Source organism: Scleropages formosus, chromosome 20 (genome assembly GCF_900964775.1).
Source record: "Scleropages formosus chromosome 20, fSclFor1.1, whole genome shotgun sequence".
NCBI lineage: Eukaryota > Metazoa > Chordata > Actinopteri > Osteoglossiformes > Osteoglossidae > Scleropages > Scleropages formosus.
In genome coordinates this window covers 24,460,636-24,480,754 of record NC_041825.1, presented here as the reverse complement: position 1 = coordinate 24,480,754, position 20,119 = coordinate 24,460,636, and the positions used below count along the sequence as shown (strand labels likewise).

The 20,119-nt window shown below is 39.9% G+C and overlaps 1 protein-coding gene across 3 annotated transcripts; it reads left to right on the top strand.

The window, feature by feature from the left end:
* The first annotated feature begins 202 nt into the window (after nucleotides 1-202).
* On the top strand, nucleotides 203-18,380 carry LOC108930676 (GRB2-related adaptor protein 2-like). Of its 3 annotated transcripts, none has more exons than XM_029246922.1 (7): nucleotides 203-429; nucleotides 11,221-11,349; nucleotides 12,573-12,664; nucleotides 13,097-13,216; nucleotides 13,926-14,088; nucleotides 15,923-16,003; nucleotides 16,566-18,380. In XM_029246922.1, exons 2-7 carry the CDS (start codon nucleotides 11,272-11,274, stop codon nucleotides 16,740-16,742), a joined length of 711 nt encoding a protein of 236 aa, XP_029102755.1. In that variant the 5' UTR covers nucleotides 203-429; nucleotides 11,221-11,271; the 3' UTR covers nucleotides 16,743-18,380. The 3 variants fall into 3 exon arrangements, with proteins under 3 accessions (XP_029102755.1, XP_029102757.1, XP_029102756.1); XM_029246924.1 differs by lacking the exon at nucleotides 203-429 and adding an exon at nucleotides 8,284-8,620; XM_029246923.1 differs by lacking the exon at nucleotides 203-429 and having other exon boundaries at nucleotides 10,636-11,349.
* The last annotated feature ends 1,739 nt before the right edge of the window (nucleotides 18,381-20,119 follow it).

Genomic DNA, 20,119 nt, shown 5'->3' with positions numbered 1-20,119 from the left:
AGGGACAGGGATCCAAAGAGGGATGGGAATAGAGGCAGAAGACAGGGACAGAGGTGGAAATAGAGGCAGGGGACAGTGACAGCAGCAGGAATATAGGCAGGGGCCTAAATAGAAGCAGGGGCCAGGGACAGGGGCGGGAATAGAGGCAGGGGCAGAAATATAACCAGGGTACAAGGGTGGGAATAGAGACAGGGGACAAGGACAGGGGTGGGGACAGAGACAGGGGACAGGCCAGGCAGATCAACAGAACAACCATGTAACCGCACAAGTGAAAGTACATGTCTTAAAGTGTATTATTTAAAATTGTTGTTTTACTCTGACCACGCAATATTTATAATTATTTCCGGAGAGCCGGCGTCGCGGAGCCTTTTTTCACAGAGCGCCACAGCCCACACAAGCTCCGGAGCAGCTGCGGCACGTGCGCCACAAGTAAGTACCCGTAGTTACTAACTTAGTAGCTTTGTGCCGCCAGTCTTTCGAAGGGTTCGCTTTGTCCACCTGTATGCTTGATATTATTTTCAAAATACGATATTTAAATAACCCATGGCATGACAAACTGAAAGTGGGAGTAGTGCGCTCCGTGTACTTTTTCGCCTGGTCATGCATGGTCATGGTGGTGGTGGTGCGCTTATCACGAACGGCTTTGCCGGAACACTTGTCTCCGCTGTGACCGCTTGTTTCCCTTAAAAACCAGCAGTTACATCTCATTTTTCTGCAGCCCACTTTTTAAAGTAAAAGTTTGGCTCGTCGTCGCCTCTTCGTGAGACCCGTCTCTTCGAAAAGTGTGTTTCACACAGCGACCGACACACACTTAGTCAACTGTCAAGTGGCTGTTCGAGACCAGAATCCTTCAATAATATGTATCATGATTCTAGTACTTTCTTTCCTCAACGCTTGGCCATTGTCCAAGTGCTCTGTCTGTTACTGTAATACTACTCTGTTATTATTGCTCTTGTACATTGGAAAAAAATTGGAAATGTTAACCCCCAAAATGCCCAGGTACACTCTGATACTTCTTGTATATAATTGAATTTATTACTGAATTAATGTATTAACAGAGTAATATTCTATAATCATTGATGTGTATGACTGTTCTGATATAGAGTCATGTTTCATATACTCAAAACGTATTAATGAATGTATTGACACCGGGGGGGCGCAGTGGGCTGGACCGGGTCCTGCTGTCTAGTGGGTCTGGGGTTCGAGTCCCACCTGGGGTGCCTTGTGACACACTGGCGTCCTGTCCTGGGTGTGTCCCCTCCAGCCCTACGCCCTGAGCTGCCAGGTTAGGCTCCAGTTCCCCGCGACCCCGTATGGGACAAGCGGTTCAGAAAGTGTGTGTATGTGTGCGTGTTGATACTGTACAGATGTGTTAATATAGAGCAGAGCTCTTATACATGTAAGAAAAGTCCAGCTCTGCAGTTACAAAGACCCTTTTCTGCCTTGTTTGGATACAGTGCGTGCCTCCATTCTGTTTTGACCGTGAAGGAAATGATTAAATGATATAGCCACAGGGCAGTGTTCCTGAGGCCAGAACAACAGACATCTCTGGTTACCTGAATCTCACCATCTGAGTTGTTAATAACAGAAAAAAACAAAAAAGCCTGATAAACGTTTGCTACACATTTACCCTCCAGGTGCCATGGAGGGAGATGTGGTTAGTGTGTGTAACTGAAGTATGAGGGTTGCTCAGCAACCAGCACCATCACTTATACATATAGGTTCATATTTACATTTACATCTACATGTATAGGAGCTACTTTCATCCAAAGCAACATACAGCTTCTATTACGTCGCTGACATTATTGTCCAGGGTTTCTCAAAATGCTAGATACACTAACTGTAATCATTCACTTATTTATAAAGCAGAGTGATGTAACACATTCATTCACTCTCTCTTTCTATTTCTCTTTCACACACACACACACACACCAGTTCACCTGAAACACAAGTCTTTGGACATGGACATTTATCCAAAGTAAGTAAGAAAAAAATGATATATAAATACAGATATTCATTTCATTTTCTTTCTCATGATAGAAATGATAATCAGTTTGTTGCTTGTAAAGAATGGAGAATAACGTAAATTCTTTACATCCTGGTGAAGGCAGGTAATGCTCTCTATTCAGACAGTGCTTTGTTCATTGAGGCCTGGTGCACAATAAAAAGCCTGGATTTGGTCCCCTCCTGCAAAGTAAGGCCAGCCGTATTCACTCAGATGTAATATTAATACGATAATGAAAACTGGGACAAAATGAACACTATAAACTGTGATAAATCTGCCACGCCGTTCAAAGAGAAGTCTAGTTTAACTCTCCCTAAAGATGACTCATTGGCAGATTTAATTTTTAAAGCTACTGTAAAGACTAAGTTTCATTCATACATGGAAGGAGAGTGAAAGAAGAATATAACACCCGTCTGATTGCTAGTAAATAAAAAAATAAGGCAATGAACATTATGTTTCTTAACTAAATTCAAGTATTTGCACTGTATTAGTAAACCTGTAACAATCTGGAATTTAGAAAGTCATGATGCACTCACCATGTGCCAAGCACATAAAAAACTATTCCGTACTTTTCTTGTGTTTTTGTTATTATAGAGACAGTTATATATACTGTATATGAGAAACACCTTTTTAAGTAGAACCTTTTTTCTAATTATATTTAAAATGCGCTGCAGTCAGCCATTGTTAAACCACTGGAGTGTGACTCAGACATTGACAAGTGTTGTGTGTCAGATATTTACAGTTGTAATTTACTGATGAATGTGTTACTTGGCTATAATGTACTGTGCTGTAATGTTCAGTAATCTGACATTTTTGACTTCATATCTACTTTATGATGGAAAACTAAAAAAAAGCTTTATACTCTTGGTCATTGTACATTACTCACTGAAAAGATGTTTTGAATATAAAATATCGCAGTGTGTCCTTCAGCATTGGCCTTCATTTTGAATATATTTTTGCAATGTGAAAGACAGTTGGAGACATAGCGGCTTCAAAGTGACACTAAGTGACAGCCATCAACTCTGAATACGATCCTCAGGAGACTCAAGCTTTTGTTCCAACCAAAACTGTCAGCACAAGTCCATCCATCTCTGTATGTTAAAAATTGTTTTTAAGATACATTGACACCCCCCCCCAGGTTAAATACCCTGTCCCTTTATTGCAAAAAAATAGATTAAATTCATTGACAGCATAATAGTGCAGTTGCACTTCTCACACAATATTTCAAAGCAATTAACGTTTTATTTTTTCACATTTCAAACCAAACCTTTAACCGCTTCAATAAGTGCAATTGTGTAGGGCGTATTTGAACATAAGTTGGCATACACTAAAGACAATATACACGCATAATTCTTCAAATGTTTTTGTAAACTCGAAGAGAATATAGCTGTTCGTGGTCAAAAACACACTCCGTTACTCTATAAAGATATTGTCATAGTTGTGAAAAGCACGAAAGATTAAGTTAAAAAGTAGGGAAACAGTCTAAAGTGGTTGAGTAGTAAAATGTTAGGAATTATTTAGTCTTGTTTTTTGATACCTGTGTAATAGCTGCTGTTATGTGGAGCATCTTACAGTTTACATTATATTTATTCACTTAGCAGACACTTTTGTCCAAAACAACTTACAACAGATACTATGTAGTGTTACTAGCCCACACCTTATTCAGCAAGGTGACCATACTTCTAGATACACTATTTATGTTGGGTTACTCATCCATACATCAGTGAAACACACGCACACACTATGGGGGAACCTGAACAGCATGTCTTTGGACTATGGAAGGAAACCCACATAGACACAGGGAGAACATGCAAACTCCACACAGACCGAGCAGGGATCAAACCCATGTTCTTTTGCACCACCCAGGCGCTGTGAAACAGCATCATTACTCACTGTGCCACCATGCCATTTCGCAAATTCCTCTTTTATTTATTTCACGTTTACCTGTGTTTCTGTCACAGGATGATTTTGATGCTACTGTTGTCTGGACAAGTTTTCCAGTAGGTTATAAATGAACTTGCCTGACTAGGAGTGCAACTAATGTGTTAACCATTTTTCAAATTGGTGGCAAAGAGTAGTACAGTTGTATAGTGATTGTACTTGGTATATTCTCCTCATGTTCACGTGGTTTTCATCCGGGTGCTCTGGTTTCCTCCCATAGTCAAAAGACATGTGTTTCAGCTGAACTGGTTACTATAATATTACCTTTGGTGTGTGACTGTGTGAGTGACTGCCTTGTGACGGCCTGTTGTCCTTCCCAAGGTGTCCCCCACCTTGCACCTGGTACTTCCTAGAATTGACTTCTCACCACTGTGACAATGTGCTAGATAATCAGTTTATGAAAATGGATGGATTTGATTTGTTGTATCCAGACTAACCAAATTTTCATGTATGAACCAAAATCCAGTGCTTTTCTCGAAGCCAAAGAGCATCGTCCTGAGATTTAAAAGGAAAATTGCTCACAATTTCAGTTCATTAACCCTTTCTTTTTAGACACGTCACAGAATTGTAACCCATTATGCCCTGACTTGGTTGCATGGTGGTACAGAGGGTAGCACTTTTGCTGAGTTCCTGGCCTGTGCGATTTGATGCATGTTTGAATCTCACTCAGTGTGGAGCTCTGCGGAGTTAATATGTTCTCCCTGTGTCTGCGTGGGTTTCCTCCCACAGTACAAATGCACGTAGTTTGTGTGTAAGTGTGTTACGTTGATCTGCTGTATAAATAGGTGAATGACTGTAGGGTGCTCAGTGTAATACTGTAAATCACCTGGGATAAAGGTATCTGCTCAATAGTAGTTCATCATCATTGTATGTCACTTTGATAATACTGCTTCTTTTCAGTTTTTGAGATGATTTTGATGGGCATCAAGTCCAAGGCTCTTTATAAACTTTGGAAACAGTTCCAGGCAGTAGTGAGGGAAAAGCTTTAGCCACACTGCATTCCTCATGTTTCTCTTCCAGACAACATTACATTTATTCATGTAGCTGATGCTTTTCTCCAAAGCAACTTACAGTGTTAAGGTACTTAAAGTTATTACAGTTACAGGCTTACTATTATTTTCCCATTTATACAGCTGGGTAATTTTACTGGAGCAATTTTGCTCAAGGGTACTACAGCTGGAGGTGGGGATCAAACCTGCAACCATGGGGCCCAAACACAGTAGCATTAACCACTATGCTACCAGCTGTCCCGTTACAGTATGTCTGCAGCCAGTCTCATCTTTTTCTCCATGATACTGTTATTATATTATTTCAAGGAGCGTGTCATGATGTTCCCCCAAGTGCGGAGCACAGGAAGCTTGGTCATGGGGCGGTTTGGTAGACATTGTCAAAAAAACAGGCAAAGGGTAACCGATATGCAAACAGAATCCAAAGGGGCAAATCCAAGAACTGTAATCCAAGAAACAGGCGAGTGATCAGGGAAAGCAGTGAGTCAGAGACGAGAAGCAGGGCGAGGGCGAGGAGTGAGGAGCAGGGCAAGGAGCGAGGATCAAGGAGCAAGACTAGGAGCGTGAGAGATAATAAGGCTGAACAAGGTTCCGCACCGTGCTGTGTTCCGCATTCCCTTCTTATAGCTGTGTTTAATGATTCGTGGCAGGTGTTCCCTGTTGTGCCGCCGTGGGGGCGTGACAGTGCGAAAACATCTGGATTATAAAACAAAGTTTTAATAACATAAAAGTAAACAACATTATAATTTGAAATCTGAATAGAAGCATAAATTTATATTGTTTATTATTACGATTATCTTGAGTCCTCAAAACACTTTTAATGAGTCAGTGGCAAATTTAATAAATTGCATTCAATGGGTGTATTTCTGTATTCAAGAAGGGAGAAACCGGTTTATATTATACCGAAATCGGGGTTCATATTGGCCCATATTCTTTAAGATGCATAGAAGCAGGTGCAATGCAGAGGCCCAATGGCGTACTGAGTGATAAAATGTGCCGTTTTTTGTTTGTTTGTTTTTCTCTTATGTTAAATATTGCCTTACACATGGCAGTAGTAACACCGGAATGAAAACCAGCGCAGCATAAGTTGCCAGGACTGTGGTTTGTCTCGCTTTATAACATCCAAAGTTGTATACTGTTTTGTACAGCAGCAGGTGCCATTCAGAAGTAAAGCAAGACACATGTCAATACCAAAGAGGAGAGAAAAAAACACACCTAAAACGTAGAACACATTTCTGCTTTTTTTAAACAGTTATGGTTTTTCTCTGAACGCAGAAGGAACTGTCGTTTAGTGGTGCACAGATATCAGCATTATCACCTGGGTAAAAATCTGGGGAGGTTTTCTATTGTTCTGTATAGTTTTTTTTTCATGACATTATGTGGGCTGATTTTTGTAGTTTTGGAACCACAAATTACTGAATGCATGCTTTGCAATGGTGTGATGTGACCGTGAGTTTTTCTTCTTTTTCCGAGAAGTAACAGGAAATGACAGGAAACAGCATAAGAGCACATGGGAGACATTCTGAAGTGTGTGTGTCTGGCTGTATAGCCTGACTGGTATATCGCTCTCAGTGACACCATGTTGGTATTCACAATGAATGGCAGTTATGTCTTATATATAACAATCTCATCCAACGTACATTTTAATGTGTGTCAGATTGATTAGCTTACATGTTTACCTACACCATTTCTGTTGGAAATTTTATGGTCCATATCCTTAAACAATATAGTAGCTGTTATCCATAAGCAGCTGTTGTTTTTTTTAAAAAAAAAAGCTCAGCTCTCAGAGTAGAATAGGGTGGTACACTTGCCGACTAAGCGAGAAACGCATAATTTCAAAAGGTCTTTGGCTACAGTTGCACTGCACTGCATGACCATGTCCTGAAGATCCCTGCCAGAGGACCTCTTGGTTACTGTGGAGTTTCTGACAGATATGTTAATCAATGAGTAGTTTTTGAACTGGAATATTATCTGAGCAAGTCAATTTCTAAGAAGATTATAGAATGTAAATGCAAAGGAGACTTAATGCGTATAACTACGTATAGGATGACGGCCTTGTTGTTAAAAATTATTTAGCTAGCTACATTTAATATGTAAATTGTTGAATAGGCCCCTTTGCAGTAGAGAGGATGTGTTATTCTGCAAGGCCACCTTTAGCCGCTGTAAAGGGAGTGCGAAGCTTCAGACAGAGACATCCCTGTTTTTCTCACACTTTCCTCGGCCTCATGCATAGGAGGAGTGCAAGATTAACACAGAAGGAGAGTTTTCGGTCAGAATAGGAAGTCATTGATTGGGAGTCATCGGTACGTAATGTGTGGTTCTGTATGCCATGTTTCATACCCTGTGCTTTCAGTGAAGAGCAGCAAAGAGCAAAGAGAAGAGAGGGCCAGGCTGAACTACGGGGGGTCTGACGCCAAGGCTCTGTAATCGCAGCAAATTGTTTTTCTTACTCACTACTATGAGTGAGAAGCAAGGGCGCAGGAACTGCTGTCTGTTCGTTGGGGACACTAAATGATCATTTTATTGTGTGTTCAGCAGTCCTGTAAAATCTAGTTCAAAAGTATGCAGTATAATAGCCACTTTAGAATGCAGTCACCTGTCAATGTTATTTTACATTTTCTGGTGTAATCACACAGGTGACCGGGGTAAGTGTAAATTTTCTCAGATCTCCAGTGGTTTTTGACACTGTTGCTGAAAAAAGAAGATAACATGCATGGATGTTAGTTGCACTATTAATTATTAACGGTATTCTATTAATGTCCATAAATCCAGAGATTTGTGCAATGAATGTAAACTATTCCCTTTTTTAGAGTTATAGATACAGACTATATCTATTTTTGATATCTTATAAGATAATGCTGGATGGTGCAAGTCAGCAATTCCTCAGTTATAAGGTCTTGCTGTAGAAGATGTCATCTGTAATTATACATATAGACATATAGATATTATAGGATCTGAAAATGTGCAGCTGAAAGAGTTCAAGCAGCAAGTAGAGATGGAGTATTTTGCCATCAGTATTCACCTCCATGTTTTCACCACATAAGGACCACAACAAAACACACCTAATTGTCCAAAATCTACAGTAAATGTGGAATTGGGGTTACAGAAGCAGAATTACGAGAATACCACATTGTGAAAATACTAGAGGCTGCAACTGTATTTACGATTAATGCAGTAAGCAGTATAGTTGACAGCGGTTGTGCTACAAAGGAATCAGGTTTGAATCCCCACTCCTGGTGCAGTATCAGTGATCAAGGTACTTGCCCTGAATTACTTCAGCAAAAATTACGTAGCTGTAAAAAAGGGTAAGTCATTGCATGTAGCTTGGCATATAAATAGTAAAGTTGTTTCGGAGAAAATCATCGGTTCAATGCCCAAGTAATGATAGCAATAATAAATAATGCATGTCATGTGGATGCAGTGAATGTATGTGTCATCACTTCCGTCACACAAAAATATAAATTTTGTAGCAGTCACCATTTCTAGCTTCTCGTGTCAGTACCACCTCTCTTGAACCGTCGGCACTGTAACTTTTCTTCTAAATAAAGGCGCTCTGACTCACGGCAGCAATCTATTGATTTCAGATGTAGGGCTTTATTGTGGTTTACAGTGTCTGCTGTTTGTGTTTTTCTCAAGACCTGGATTTTGAGGGCCAGTGCTCGGCATTGTAAGAGTTTACAGTTTTGCTTTCTGGAAATTTCTTTTGAGCTATTTATGAATATAGTCTTTAAATGTGACATTTGGTACAGAGTATAAGTAGCACGGGAAATTTTATTATGAATTGTACTGAAGAAGTAGCCTCAGCTGTTCAACAATAGTTTCCCATGTAAATAAACATCATTGTTTATTTCATTTGAAAATATAATATATGTTATCTTACGACAGTGAACTAGTACCTAAAGAGAATTAGGAGACAACTCACTATCTTCTGGATAGTTATGTTGTGGGTCTTCTGGATGGTTATGTTCTGTTAGAACATTTTACATAAGTTCACATACACAGGGTGTAAAGCAAGAACAGCTAAAAGTAAATATTTCATTTGTTATTTTGCATATACATTTGAGTTTTTAGGGAAAAGAGAAGGTATGTACAGTAGCTGCTGGCTAAACTCTCAAAGAATTTCAGTTACCGGGGTTCCTTAGAATAAAGTGAGGTCATATGTTTTTCTCCACATAGGCTCTGGTAAATTTAGTGCACTTTGCATATACCACCAAAACATGGTTTAAAAAAAATTTACAATTAAATTTTACACTTAAAATTTTACAATTAAAATTGTTTTGGCGGGTGGCGTGGTGGCGCAGTGGCGCAGTGGGTTGGACCACAGTCCTGCTCTCCGGTGGGTCTGGGGTTCAAGTCACGCTTGGGGTGCCTTGTGATGGACTGGCGTCCCGTCCTGGGTGTGTCCCCCTTCGGCCTTACGCCCTGTGTTACCGGGTGGGCTCCGGTTCCCCGTGACTCCGTATGGGACGAGCGGTTCTGAAATGTGAAATTGTTTTGGTTCACTTCACTCTCCACTTACAAGGCAGTCACTTTCAAGCACAACTATAATATCAGTTTCTTTTTTTGCTCACTTTTTTTGCCTCAGTGGGGCGTGGCGGGTTTGACCGAGTCCTCCTCTTCGGTAGGTCTGGGGTTTCAGTCCTGCTTGCAGTGCCCTGCAATGGATTGGCACCCCGTCCTGGGAGTTTCCTCTCCCCCTCCAGCCTTACGCCCTGTGTTGCCGGGTTAGGCTCCGGTTTGCCGTGACCCTGCTTGGGACAAGCGGTTTCAGACTGTGTGTGCAGTCGACCCTCTTTCATATTTACATTCTTTTATGTGGTGAACATGCAAATTCATAGATATTTAATATTACGCTATGGTAAACTGAATGTGTTTGATGATATTTTAACATTCTTTCAACCATATACAGTATTTTTTATTTTTGTAAGATAAACTACTATAATTCAGCCTCAGCCATATATGTAAATCTTGTGGTTCTCACAACCTGAAGAAATTCAATATGGATGATGCTGGATTTAAAATAGTGTTTTTCTTTATTTTCATGAAATGTTTAAAAAAACACACTTCCTGCTCACGTGAAAGCCAGCCTTCTCACATATGTCTACCTTATCAGATCCAAAGGAATGAATATATGGTTCAGACAGAGTGCTGAGTTGATACTTCTATGATGAATTGCAATGACAGGATTAGATGAAGGCGACTGTTGAAGGAGACAGTATGACTGAAAATGAAACTTTTTCGAAATAAGAAATGCTATAAGTAAGTTTGTCAATTTATTTTTGATTCACAAGTTCCTCCACTTGTCACCAGTCTGTCACGCAAAGCTGTGAGCAAAGCAATTTCTGCACATTGCATGTGCAGCACATGTCATCAATGAACTGTAAGTTCCATCTGGTTTTTCCATATATGACACAGTAACAGGCTGTAAAATGTTTTAAAAGGCAAAAATGTTGAAGATGCTAAAATTGTTATTATTAGCTATGTGAAATTTGGAAACATTTCTGTTTTGCTAAGTTTTGCATTTTAATCATCTTCCCTTTTCAGTGGTTTCTCCTCATAAATGTTTCTTGTGTTATCCGATCTTAACCAAAAAATTAGGCAATTAAAAAACTGAATTTTCAATGGAGCAAAATAGAGCAATAACTTCTGTATATTTACATTTGTGCTTGTAGGAGAGGTTTTTCTCTGAAGTAATGTACAACTAATTATGGTCCATAAAGCTTTTGATAACTATTGATATTGCCTTAAAATCTTGGTTGAAATCCCAGTCTAGCTGTAGTACCCTTAACCAAGGTGTTTACCCAAATTGCTACAGTAAAAATCCCGTGTTGTACAAATGGCTGAACCATTGTAAAGCTGCTGAATAAACATTGTAAGTGAGCTAAACTGTGCTTAATAATTACAAAGCTAATAACCTTAAGTAATCTGAGTTATATAAGTGAAAAATAGAATATTGCATGAATTCCATACATGATTGAGAGTGAAAATTGTGGGCATTGATTCAAGAGACGTAGAAGTGTGTGGATAAAGATCAGGATAAAATGTAGCAAGAAAAGATCTGACCTCAGCCTTTGTCAACTAGAAATTTCCACGTATTCAGCTCAGCTGTGTGATACCTCACTTCTTCTCCACCTCCTTGTCTGCCTTTATACCCGTGACACACTCCCTACAGCTTGCACCCTCACAGAACACACATAGACAGGGCCTTTCGGCCGGACTCTCCTAAACAGAGAGGGCCTTAGGCTTCACTTCGTTGACCCCTGACAGGTGAGCAGCGGCGACGCATGTCCAAAGGTTGTCTCTTTGTCTGCGCACGCTATGGAAGCCACCGGCAAGTTTGATTTCAATGCCACCGCTGAAGATGAGCTGAGCTTCCGCAAGGGAGACATCATCAAGGTACATGTGAAAACCGTGTTCTTCCTGCGCTACATTTCATTGAGATTTGATCTTGGCCACTGTGAGTCCAAGGAATATCAGCTGGCGGATGTGCTGGATCGGTCAATTATTTTGCATTTAATATAATTAATATATATTAGAAATTAATATACTTATCAAATCTGCATCAGCCAAATTCAGAAAATTGCTGATAAAACCTGGTTGCAGTGTCATTCAGAGCAGACGGTAGTGTTTTGTTTGATTTACTGGACATCTGCAGTCAGTCAGTACTACAGTCGAGGGGAAACATGAGTTGGGGTAATCAGGTGTCAAGTGAAAATTCAAATGTATTTTTATAGAGTGCTCTTCTCCACAAGGTGGCACAGAAGGCTAAACAAAGTCCCAAGGAAAGATACAGTACAGAAGAGCAGCAGTGATAATAAACTATTAGGAGAAGCCAGGTGACAGTTCAGGAGAAGAAAACAAAATAACACCCCCTGTGAAGAAGGGGAGAAAACTAAACCGCTGGAGGTCCAAGTTGTCAAGGCACAGCTATAAAAAAGTACGGTATGTTAATAAAGGAGTCTGATGAGCACGTAAATAACGAAGTAGCCTACATCTGATTCCTTGTCATAGTCATAAAAAGAACAGCAGACGTTAACAGCATGGATCCGAAACTTGGAAACTGCTCATTCAGCTCTCAGGGAGGCCCTTGCTGTGCTTCCCCTGAACAAGACACCTGGTCGGGTCATTGCTAGGTAGAATATCCTGCTGTATAAAAGGGTGAAATTGTAAGTCACATTCAGTAAGGAGTGACCTAAGAAATAACAACAATGCCAATAGCAATGACAACAAAATGGAAATCAAGAGGGATGGTTATATACTGGAGGACCGAGAAGCATTCTGCCTGGTTATTATTATTGATCTTTATTTATCTGAAACATTTGTGCAAGGGAACTGGTCAGATTGTTTACTAATATGTTAATTAACCTAATTTACAACGATTTACCCATTTATACAGCTCCAAAATTCTTATAGTATCTTTTCAAGGTAAGTGCCTCATTGAGCAGTACTACAACAGGAGGTGGGATTTGAACTCTTATCCTTTGATTGTAGATGATAGCTTTAACCACAACGCCATCTGCTGCTCAAATTCATGCTTTCCTCCTTTTGGACTGCATGACCCTTCAGATGGTTCTGGATGACCTCTGCTTACTGACTCACTCCCCGTGTCACTGTTGTAGATTCTCGGCACCAATGACGACTGGTACAAGGCCGAGATGCACGGTCATGAGGGCTTTGTGCCCAGAAACTACATCAACATCCGACTCCCCAGGTGAGGCTCCAGTGAGAGGTTGCCTCATGCCTCCTCCAAAGGCGAAGAGAAAAGCGTGTGACCCTTTTTGTTGGACAAGGCTTTTGGGTGGTGCGCAAAGAACAATCGGTAACATTTCCGTTAGCAAAACGGAAGACGAATTGCAACAGTATTAAAAGTGTGAGCACACTTTTTGAGAAGCTGGGGCACTTTCTGGCAGATGAAGAAATGTGACATTGGAAGAAATTAACTGGAAACCTCATGTGAAGAAGTGACACTGCTGATAATTCATCTGTTATGAATGAATATATGAATGTGAATGTTTGAATGTTTTTTTTTTAATACATCTGACAATCGATGGGTGAATTTTTACAATGTGAAAAGAAGTTTTTATTTATTAGATTTTTTTAAGTAAAAGTTCAACACTGCTTTCCCCTGTGACCCTCTGTGCAGCTGGTACCAGGAGAATGCCACACGGCACTCGGCGGAGGAGACCCTGATGTCCCAGGAGGTGGGCGCCTTCCTCATCCGTGGCAGTCAAAGTTCGCCAGGTGACTTCTCCATCTCCGTCAGGTGGGTGTGAGATCTGAACCCTTTCCGCAGAGCCCGCTCAGCATGAATATGGCAATGTTACACCCACTGGACTGTGTATTCTAGTGGGAGCTGCTTGGCCACACACAAGCTGAAATAACAATAACACATGTTGCTGCTCCGAAAACACGCCAGCATATTAATAAACAGTGAGTGGTTTTAAGATGATCACTGCAGTTTGTACCAATCACTGGCTCATGCATGATGGATTGGCTCAAATTGTCCTGCAATATCAACTTCCGTCACAGCCGTATGGCGATGCTGGCGTTTGCACTGGCTCGGTGCTCCCCCCAGTGTCTGAAGGTCGCACTGCCTGTCTGGAAAGGGACCGTAGTGCAGGGCTGTTCAACCTGTTTTGGTCAGTGGTTCGAGGGCTGCACATGAGAAAATCATAACAAGTGATATACTTAATCTTAAAAGTTTAAACTGAAAAAAAAAAAAAATGTATTTAGGTGCAATGCATGTTCAAGTGTGTGTCTAACTGTAATTGTATTTTTACTATGCATTCAGTTTAATTTATAGCATTTACAGTAGGTATAGTATGAAAGAATAATTTTTCCAAATGTTCTTGTGGGCCGCACACTGGACATCTCCGTGTCCATCTGGAGTCCGTCATGAAGTGGTCCATATGTGCAGAAGTGAATCTCAGTACCCAGCTTGTTGATAGTTCTTTTCTACTTTTGTCCTTCAGGCATGAGGGTGATGTACAGCATTTTAAGGTGATGAAGGACAACAAGGGGCACTACTACCTGTGGTCTGAGAAGTTCACCTCCCTCAATAAGATGGTGGAGTACTACAAGACCACCTCCATCACCAAGCAGAAACACATCTGTTTAAGAGAAGATGGCCAGCAGGTTTGTTCAGTCTCTTATTAATGCATGTACAATATTTGTTATCGTTTGCTGTTTCAGCATTCGCGAAACTAAATGAATTGCTGAAACTATTAATTCCTGACTTATATTGATTTAAACCATGTTTTTCCTCAGGGTGACTATTACAGTTTTTTGTCTAGAAGGGTCAGGCAAATAAATAAATGGCCCCACACCCATTAAAAGGCAAAAAAAGAAACACTGGCTCCTCGTAATAAATGGTTAATCATACAGACATCTTTCCATTTATTCACTGGTTAGGTTCTGTTAAGATCTTGGATGAAAGCTATAATAAATAGAAATACTCTACAGGAATCATTGCTCTACAAGAATCATCCGCTGGGTATTTAGAGGTCACAAACAAAACTTTTAGAAAATAGATCAGCTAAGAAAATACTATGAAAAATGAATGAACAAATAACCTGGAAAATGTTTCTATCTTTGAAAATGTACGATCTGACTGTGTGAGGAGCCTGCATATTTACATTGACTATAACGTAGCAGACTTTTCTGCAACTTTTGAGGCATAATGTCGAGGTCAAGGTGTGATGGCTCAACGACCTCGGGAAGTGTGGATTCACACGTGGCCTTTTACTGCAAAACACAACCGTAATCCACCTGAGACATTCTGTGTACTTGTAGATGCACCACAATAGTTGCCATAGGCAACTTATTGAGTGTTCTGGGTCATAAAAATGAGAAAAAATATTCCAAGATTGCTGTTACACAATACATCACTTGATACCATCTCATTCTTGCACCTTTTCTGATTTCACTATCTCACTCATCCTGTTCACTTTGTTTACTGGTTTGATCCCACGATAAAGTCAGACTAGCTCTCTGTGAGCACAGATCATGTGTTTGGATCCACGATGGATCCATATGGGTGGTACAGCGAGTAGCACTGCCGTCTCACAGCACCTGGGTGGTGCGAGAGGATGTGGGTTTGGTCCCCGCTCAGTCTGTGTGGAGTTTGCATGTTCACCTTGTGTTTGTGTGGGTTTCCTCCGGGTGCTACGGTTTCCTCCCACAGTCCAAAGACATGCTGTTCAGGTTCCCTCATAGTATGTGAGTGACAGAGAGTGTGTTCCACTGATGCATGGATGAGTGACCCATTGTAAGTAGTGTATCTAGCAGTGTAAGTCACCTTGGTGAATAAGGTGTGTGGGCTAATAACACTACATAGAGTTTGTTGAAAGTTGCTTTGGCAAAAAGCATCTGCTAAATAAAGTAACGTAAACGTTATGTTAGATGAGCAAACAAGATGGAGTGGAACAAAGTCGTCATAGGGAGGGGTTTTCTCTGCGCTGTCTTGTTTTTACACCCCTACGCAGACAGTCCTGCTGCTCTTTCTTGGTGGAAGAGTAACATGTGAACAAGTAAAAATCCACCTTTTACTTTATTCCCAATTTCTCTTCCCCTCCTCATGTCAGCATGCTAAAACCTACCCACAGTTCATTTTCCCCCATTCTTAAATAATGTCTACCTTCAGTTTTGAGTGATGGTTGTTGTGATAAACAAAGATTTATATTTTTTCTGATTTCTTTTATGTTTCAAAATGTTAAAATTAATTTAGAAACCGAACATACATGCATTTCTGTATTGAATTCATATCAGGTTTTATAACCTTCTAAGAACGTTTGATAGAATTCACATTTTAAAACATTGATGTTACCAACATCCTTGTGTTTAAGTGACATTTTGGTGCCGTTTGAAAGACTTGCACTCATCAGCACATTTTTTAGCTTGATTCTGAAGTATTTTTAGAAGCGGCAAACAGTTTGACAGAAGTTCTTCTTGGTTTGTCTTCTTTCTGGAGGAGAGGCTGAGCACCCAGAGTAAAACTGTGGAATCTCTGCCTGCACCTCGCCGTCCATCGGAAGCCACCATACACACACAGGTATGGCCTACAACACAAGCGCCCAAAAATCACACACACATGCTGCCATGGCAACTACAGCTGATTCACTGATAAATCATTGCAAACCAGTATTGCAAAAGTGAACTTTTTAGCATGTTACAGATACCAAACTGGCTTATTCTTCTAAACTGTGGCTTGGTGGGACTTTACGGGAAGATCCTTTGGTTAGAAAGCTCATCCCACATGAAGGCTTGTGTGCAGCTTACACCAGGGCTTCTATCTGAGCTGTTATTCACTTGTTGAGAATCAGAGACCTGAAGCAGTTGACAAGTTGGGGAACAAGGAGCCAAATACTGGTATGGCATGTGGCATTGGGCAACAGCATCAGCTAAGGAAAAAAATATCAATAAAGATGCATAACTCTATTAGCTGGGTGCTCGCTATGCTGCTTTGGTCTGTGAGGCTTGATTACTAATATTATATGATTAGTAGATAATGAGTTTCCCATGTGAAATTGTAACATCTGCATACTAATATAAATGGGAATTCACTGAGTTCTGAAGTTGCTGTATGTGTGCGTGTCTGTGCGCGTGCATTTCAGAGGCCATCAATGCAAGTCCGAGCGTTATACGACTTCAAAGCGGAGGAAGATGATGAGCTGGGGTTTTGCGTGGGCGAGATGATCGAAGTTCTAGACTGCTCCGATCCTTCGTGGTGGAAAGGGAGACTTCGGGGCAAAGTTGGCCTCTTCCCCAACAACTATGTGGAGTCGCTTTGAGTCACTTGGATCCTGCAGTCATCACTGCACTAATGCACCTCTCCAATTCCGTGATCCAGATGTTATCAACAGCGGCAACAAATGCTTCTGTCACCATACTGATCTGCTAAAATGTTGAGTTCTCAATGTTTCTTACTTTTGCAAAAATTTTAACTTTGTAAAACGCAGAACATTTTTCTAAAGTCATTGGTTCTAACTTATTTCATTTTGTCACATGTCCTAGACGACAAAGGGAAACATTTTAATAGAGATAATAGCTGTGCCATTTGAACGAAATACAGGAAATGGGACCAAAAGCATGCAAAAGTACTGAAAAGTATTCTCCATGTACACAGCACTTTTAAAACCACAAGGAGATTGAAGGAAAGCTGCAGAGAACTAAATACAGTAAAGTCAAGATTATCTGACCTTTGGTTTTTTGACATTCTAGAATATCCAACATGCCAGGTATACCACAAGATGTCATTTATTTGTAGGCGCACACATTCAGCCTCATAGGAAACAGATTGATATGAACAACGAGATATTGATTAGATAATGAGACTGACCAATTATCAATATCTGAGGGCTAAAGGTACATTGGTTTAAGGGTTTAGGATTTACACAAAAAACACAGTCAACAAAATGACCTCTCTAAGCAAGAGAAAGAAAACTGGAAAACAAACTTTAATCACTAATTTTATTAAATAACTTTTGTGCTGAATATATTGAACACTCAATACAAGGGATTGCATATTAATAATAAACAAGTTTTCAAACTTATACTAGACTTCCGTGTTTCTTATATCCAGCTTACAACATTTCCAAATTATCTGAGGTTTTCGGTTATCCAACCTACCATCAGTCTCATTTAAATCAGATAATCAAGACTTTACTGCAAATGTTTTGGATGGTGGTGCTTACTTACAATGTAAATGTGAAAAACTTTGACATAAAACATGTGATTGGCCAACCAAGTCTCTCCCAGAAAGATTTATGTGAATTCTAAAGGTTTATTTCATATTTATTTGATCATGAAAGAAAGCCAAATTATTTTTTTCTATCTTGGTCAAGATTAAGAGGCCAGCTAATGAACTGTAATTTAGCAATAAAAGAAACGAGCATTATTATTATTATTATTCTTTTAAACATTATTATTGATACCACCTGTATATGTCATGCAGTCTTCCTGAGAAAAAAAGTTAAACTGACACTTCAGCTAAGATGGAACCATTATAACTTAACTTAACTTAAAGGTCTCACTAGGAATTCAGTGGCCGTTTCCACAAATTTTCATTATACTGGGACTTTGCTCTTATTCCTTCATAATGTATATAGTTTGTGTAAAAATTTACAGCAACAGTACAGCAGTTTATTGGAAAAAAGTGTATATTGTTCAGTTTATGTTTTGAAGAGGACCAGCCAAACACTTTATAAAGTGATATCTGTAAAACTACCAAGATTTACAGTGGAGCTGAAAGAATGACAGTTTACCTCTTTCCAGTGTAAGAGCTGGAATGCTGTACTCTGTCCTGAAAAGGCACTAGATATTATTGAATAATTACTCAAACCAATTCTCCATTATTTTGCAGAAGGAATCTTCACCTTTTTACTGCCAATAACACAACCTGCTCATTTACAATAAAGATGTTCCAAAAACGGTGTCTTGTCATTTATAGCTGTAAGAGATTAGTGACCATATTCAACATCATGCTCTCTTTTTATATTTTATTTGTGATTATGTTTTCACAATTTGGAGGCTTAACCATTGTCAAGGATTTTACCAATAAGCAAAACTGGTTTTCATGGAGTTGCACAGACAGATTCTATATTCCAGTTATACTATATACCAGTATAATTAAAATGTACAGTGTAGCAAAGATGATCATCTGAGAAGTTAGTAGTGTAGTGGCTAGAGCTACTGTCTTTACAATCAAAGGTAGCAGGTTTGAATCTCACCTCCAGCTGTAGTACCCTTGAGCAAGGTACTTACCCTAAATTGCTCCATTGAAATTACCCATCTGTATAACTGGGTGAATAATTGTAAGTCACTTTAGAGAAGAGTGTCAGTTAAGTGAATAAATTTAAATCTCGCACTCTAAGTGGTCCAAATGAAGATATGAGAGAAGTGAAGGTTAAAAATGTGTGCAAAAATAGATTTGGATTCAATAGCAGTTGACCATATTTCTACTGCTTTTTTTCCAATTTATTTATTTTTTCCTAGTGCACACTCTGCTAAGCTCTTCTGTTGACAGTTAATTGCACAGGACACCCATGACTGATTACAGACAATATGGCTTATACTTCCTTGCAAAATCCTTTTATTGTTCTTGCCCTCTAACACACAGAACTCACACACAGATGTGGCGCAGAATGCACTCAACTTTTAAATTCAGAGTGTGACACGAGTGGGAGTGCTGTGTCCTCTTCCCCACACAGATGCTTTAGTCAGTCGGTGTGTTGTCATTGCTGGTACTGCATCTGGAAACGGAGTGTTCATGTCCTCTTCCACATTATAGCACATTCATGATAAATCCGAGGCTTATGATTATTGGTAAAGTAGTCATTACAGCAGTCACTTTGTAATATAAACGCCTCTGCTCTTAATTCCATCTCCTACTGCAGAACCCTTGAGTAAGGAATTTACCCTGGACTCATACCATACAAATAACCTGCAGTATCTGTGTGCAGATCATTGTGAAGTTGATTATCGTGCACTGCATGTCCCTCATGGCAAGGCTGTCACCTAATTAAAGGATAATAACAACAATAACTCATGCGCATCCATTAATTTTCATGGGACAGCTAGTAGTGCAGTGGTTAGAGCTGCTGCCTTTGGCCCCAGAGGTCACAAGTTTGAGCTTCACCTCCAGCTGTAGTACCCTGGAGCAATGTACTTACCCTAAAGTTGCTCCAGCAAAAATTACTCAGCTGTATAAATGGGTAAAAAAATTGTAAGTACTTTAACACTGTAATCACTTTGGAGAAAAGTGTCAGTTAAATGAATTAATGTATTTAGCTGATGTTCTCCGCAAAATTGCTTTGTCTATTTTGCTAAGGACATGCAGTAGTTGTGCACAGTCTCGGGAGCTCCAGGAGACAAGACTTTCCTAAACACTCCAGACCATGTGCTTTCTATTCAATTCCAGTCAAGTCAGTTTATTTTTATAGAGCGCTCTTCTCATGCACTGACACAGAGCACTTTAACGCAGGCGTAAAGCAAAGAAATAGAACAAAGAAGACAGCTGACTACAGACTAGCGTAATACATTATCAGTGCTTTTATAAAGCTATAAGTAAGCCTACTAGCCACAGAGGAAAGGAACAAAAAATTCCCAGCTGAAAGTCAAGGAAGGAAAAAAAACCTCTGAGGGTCCAAGTGCGAGTGGCTGCCCACCC

Bases quoted from the DNA above. Each gene is read 5' to 3' on its own strand.
- LOC108930676 (XM_029246922.1), top strand. From the start codon at position 11,272: ATGGAAGCCACCGGCAAGTTTGATTTCAATGCCACCGCTGAAGATGAG. The intron at 11,350-12,572 runs GTACATGTGAAA...TCACTGTTGTAG, and splicing joins GCAAGGGAGACATCATCAAG to ATTCTCGGCACCAATGACGA. The intron at 14,089-15,922 runs GTTTGTTCAGTC...TTCTTTCTGGAG, and splicing joins TAAGAGAAGATGGCCAGCAG to GAGAGGCTGAGCACCCAGAG.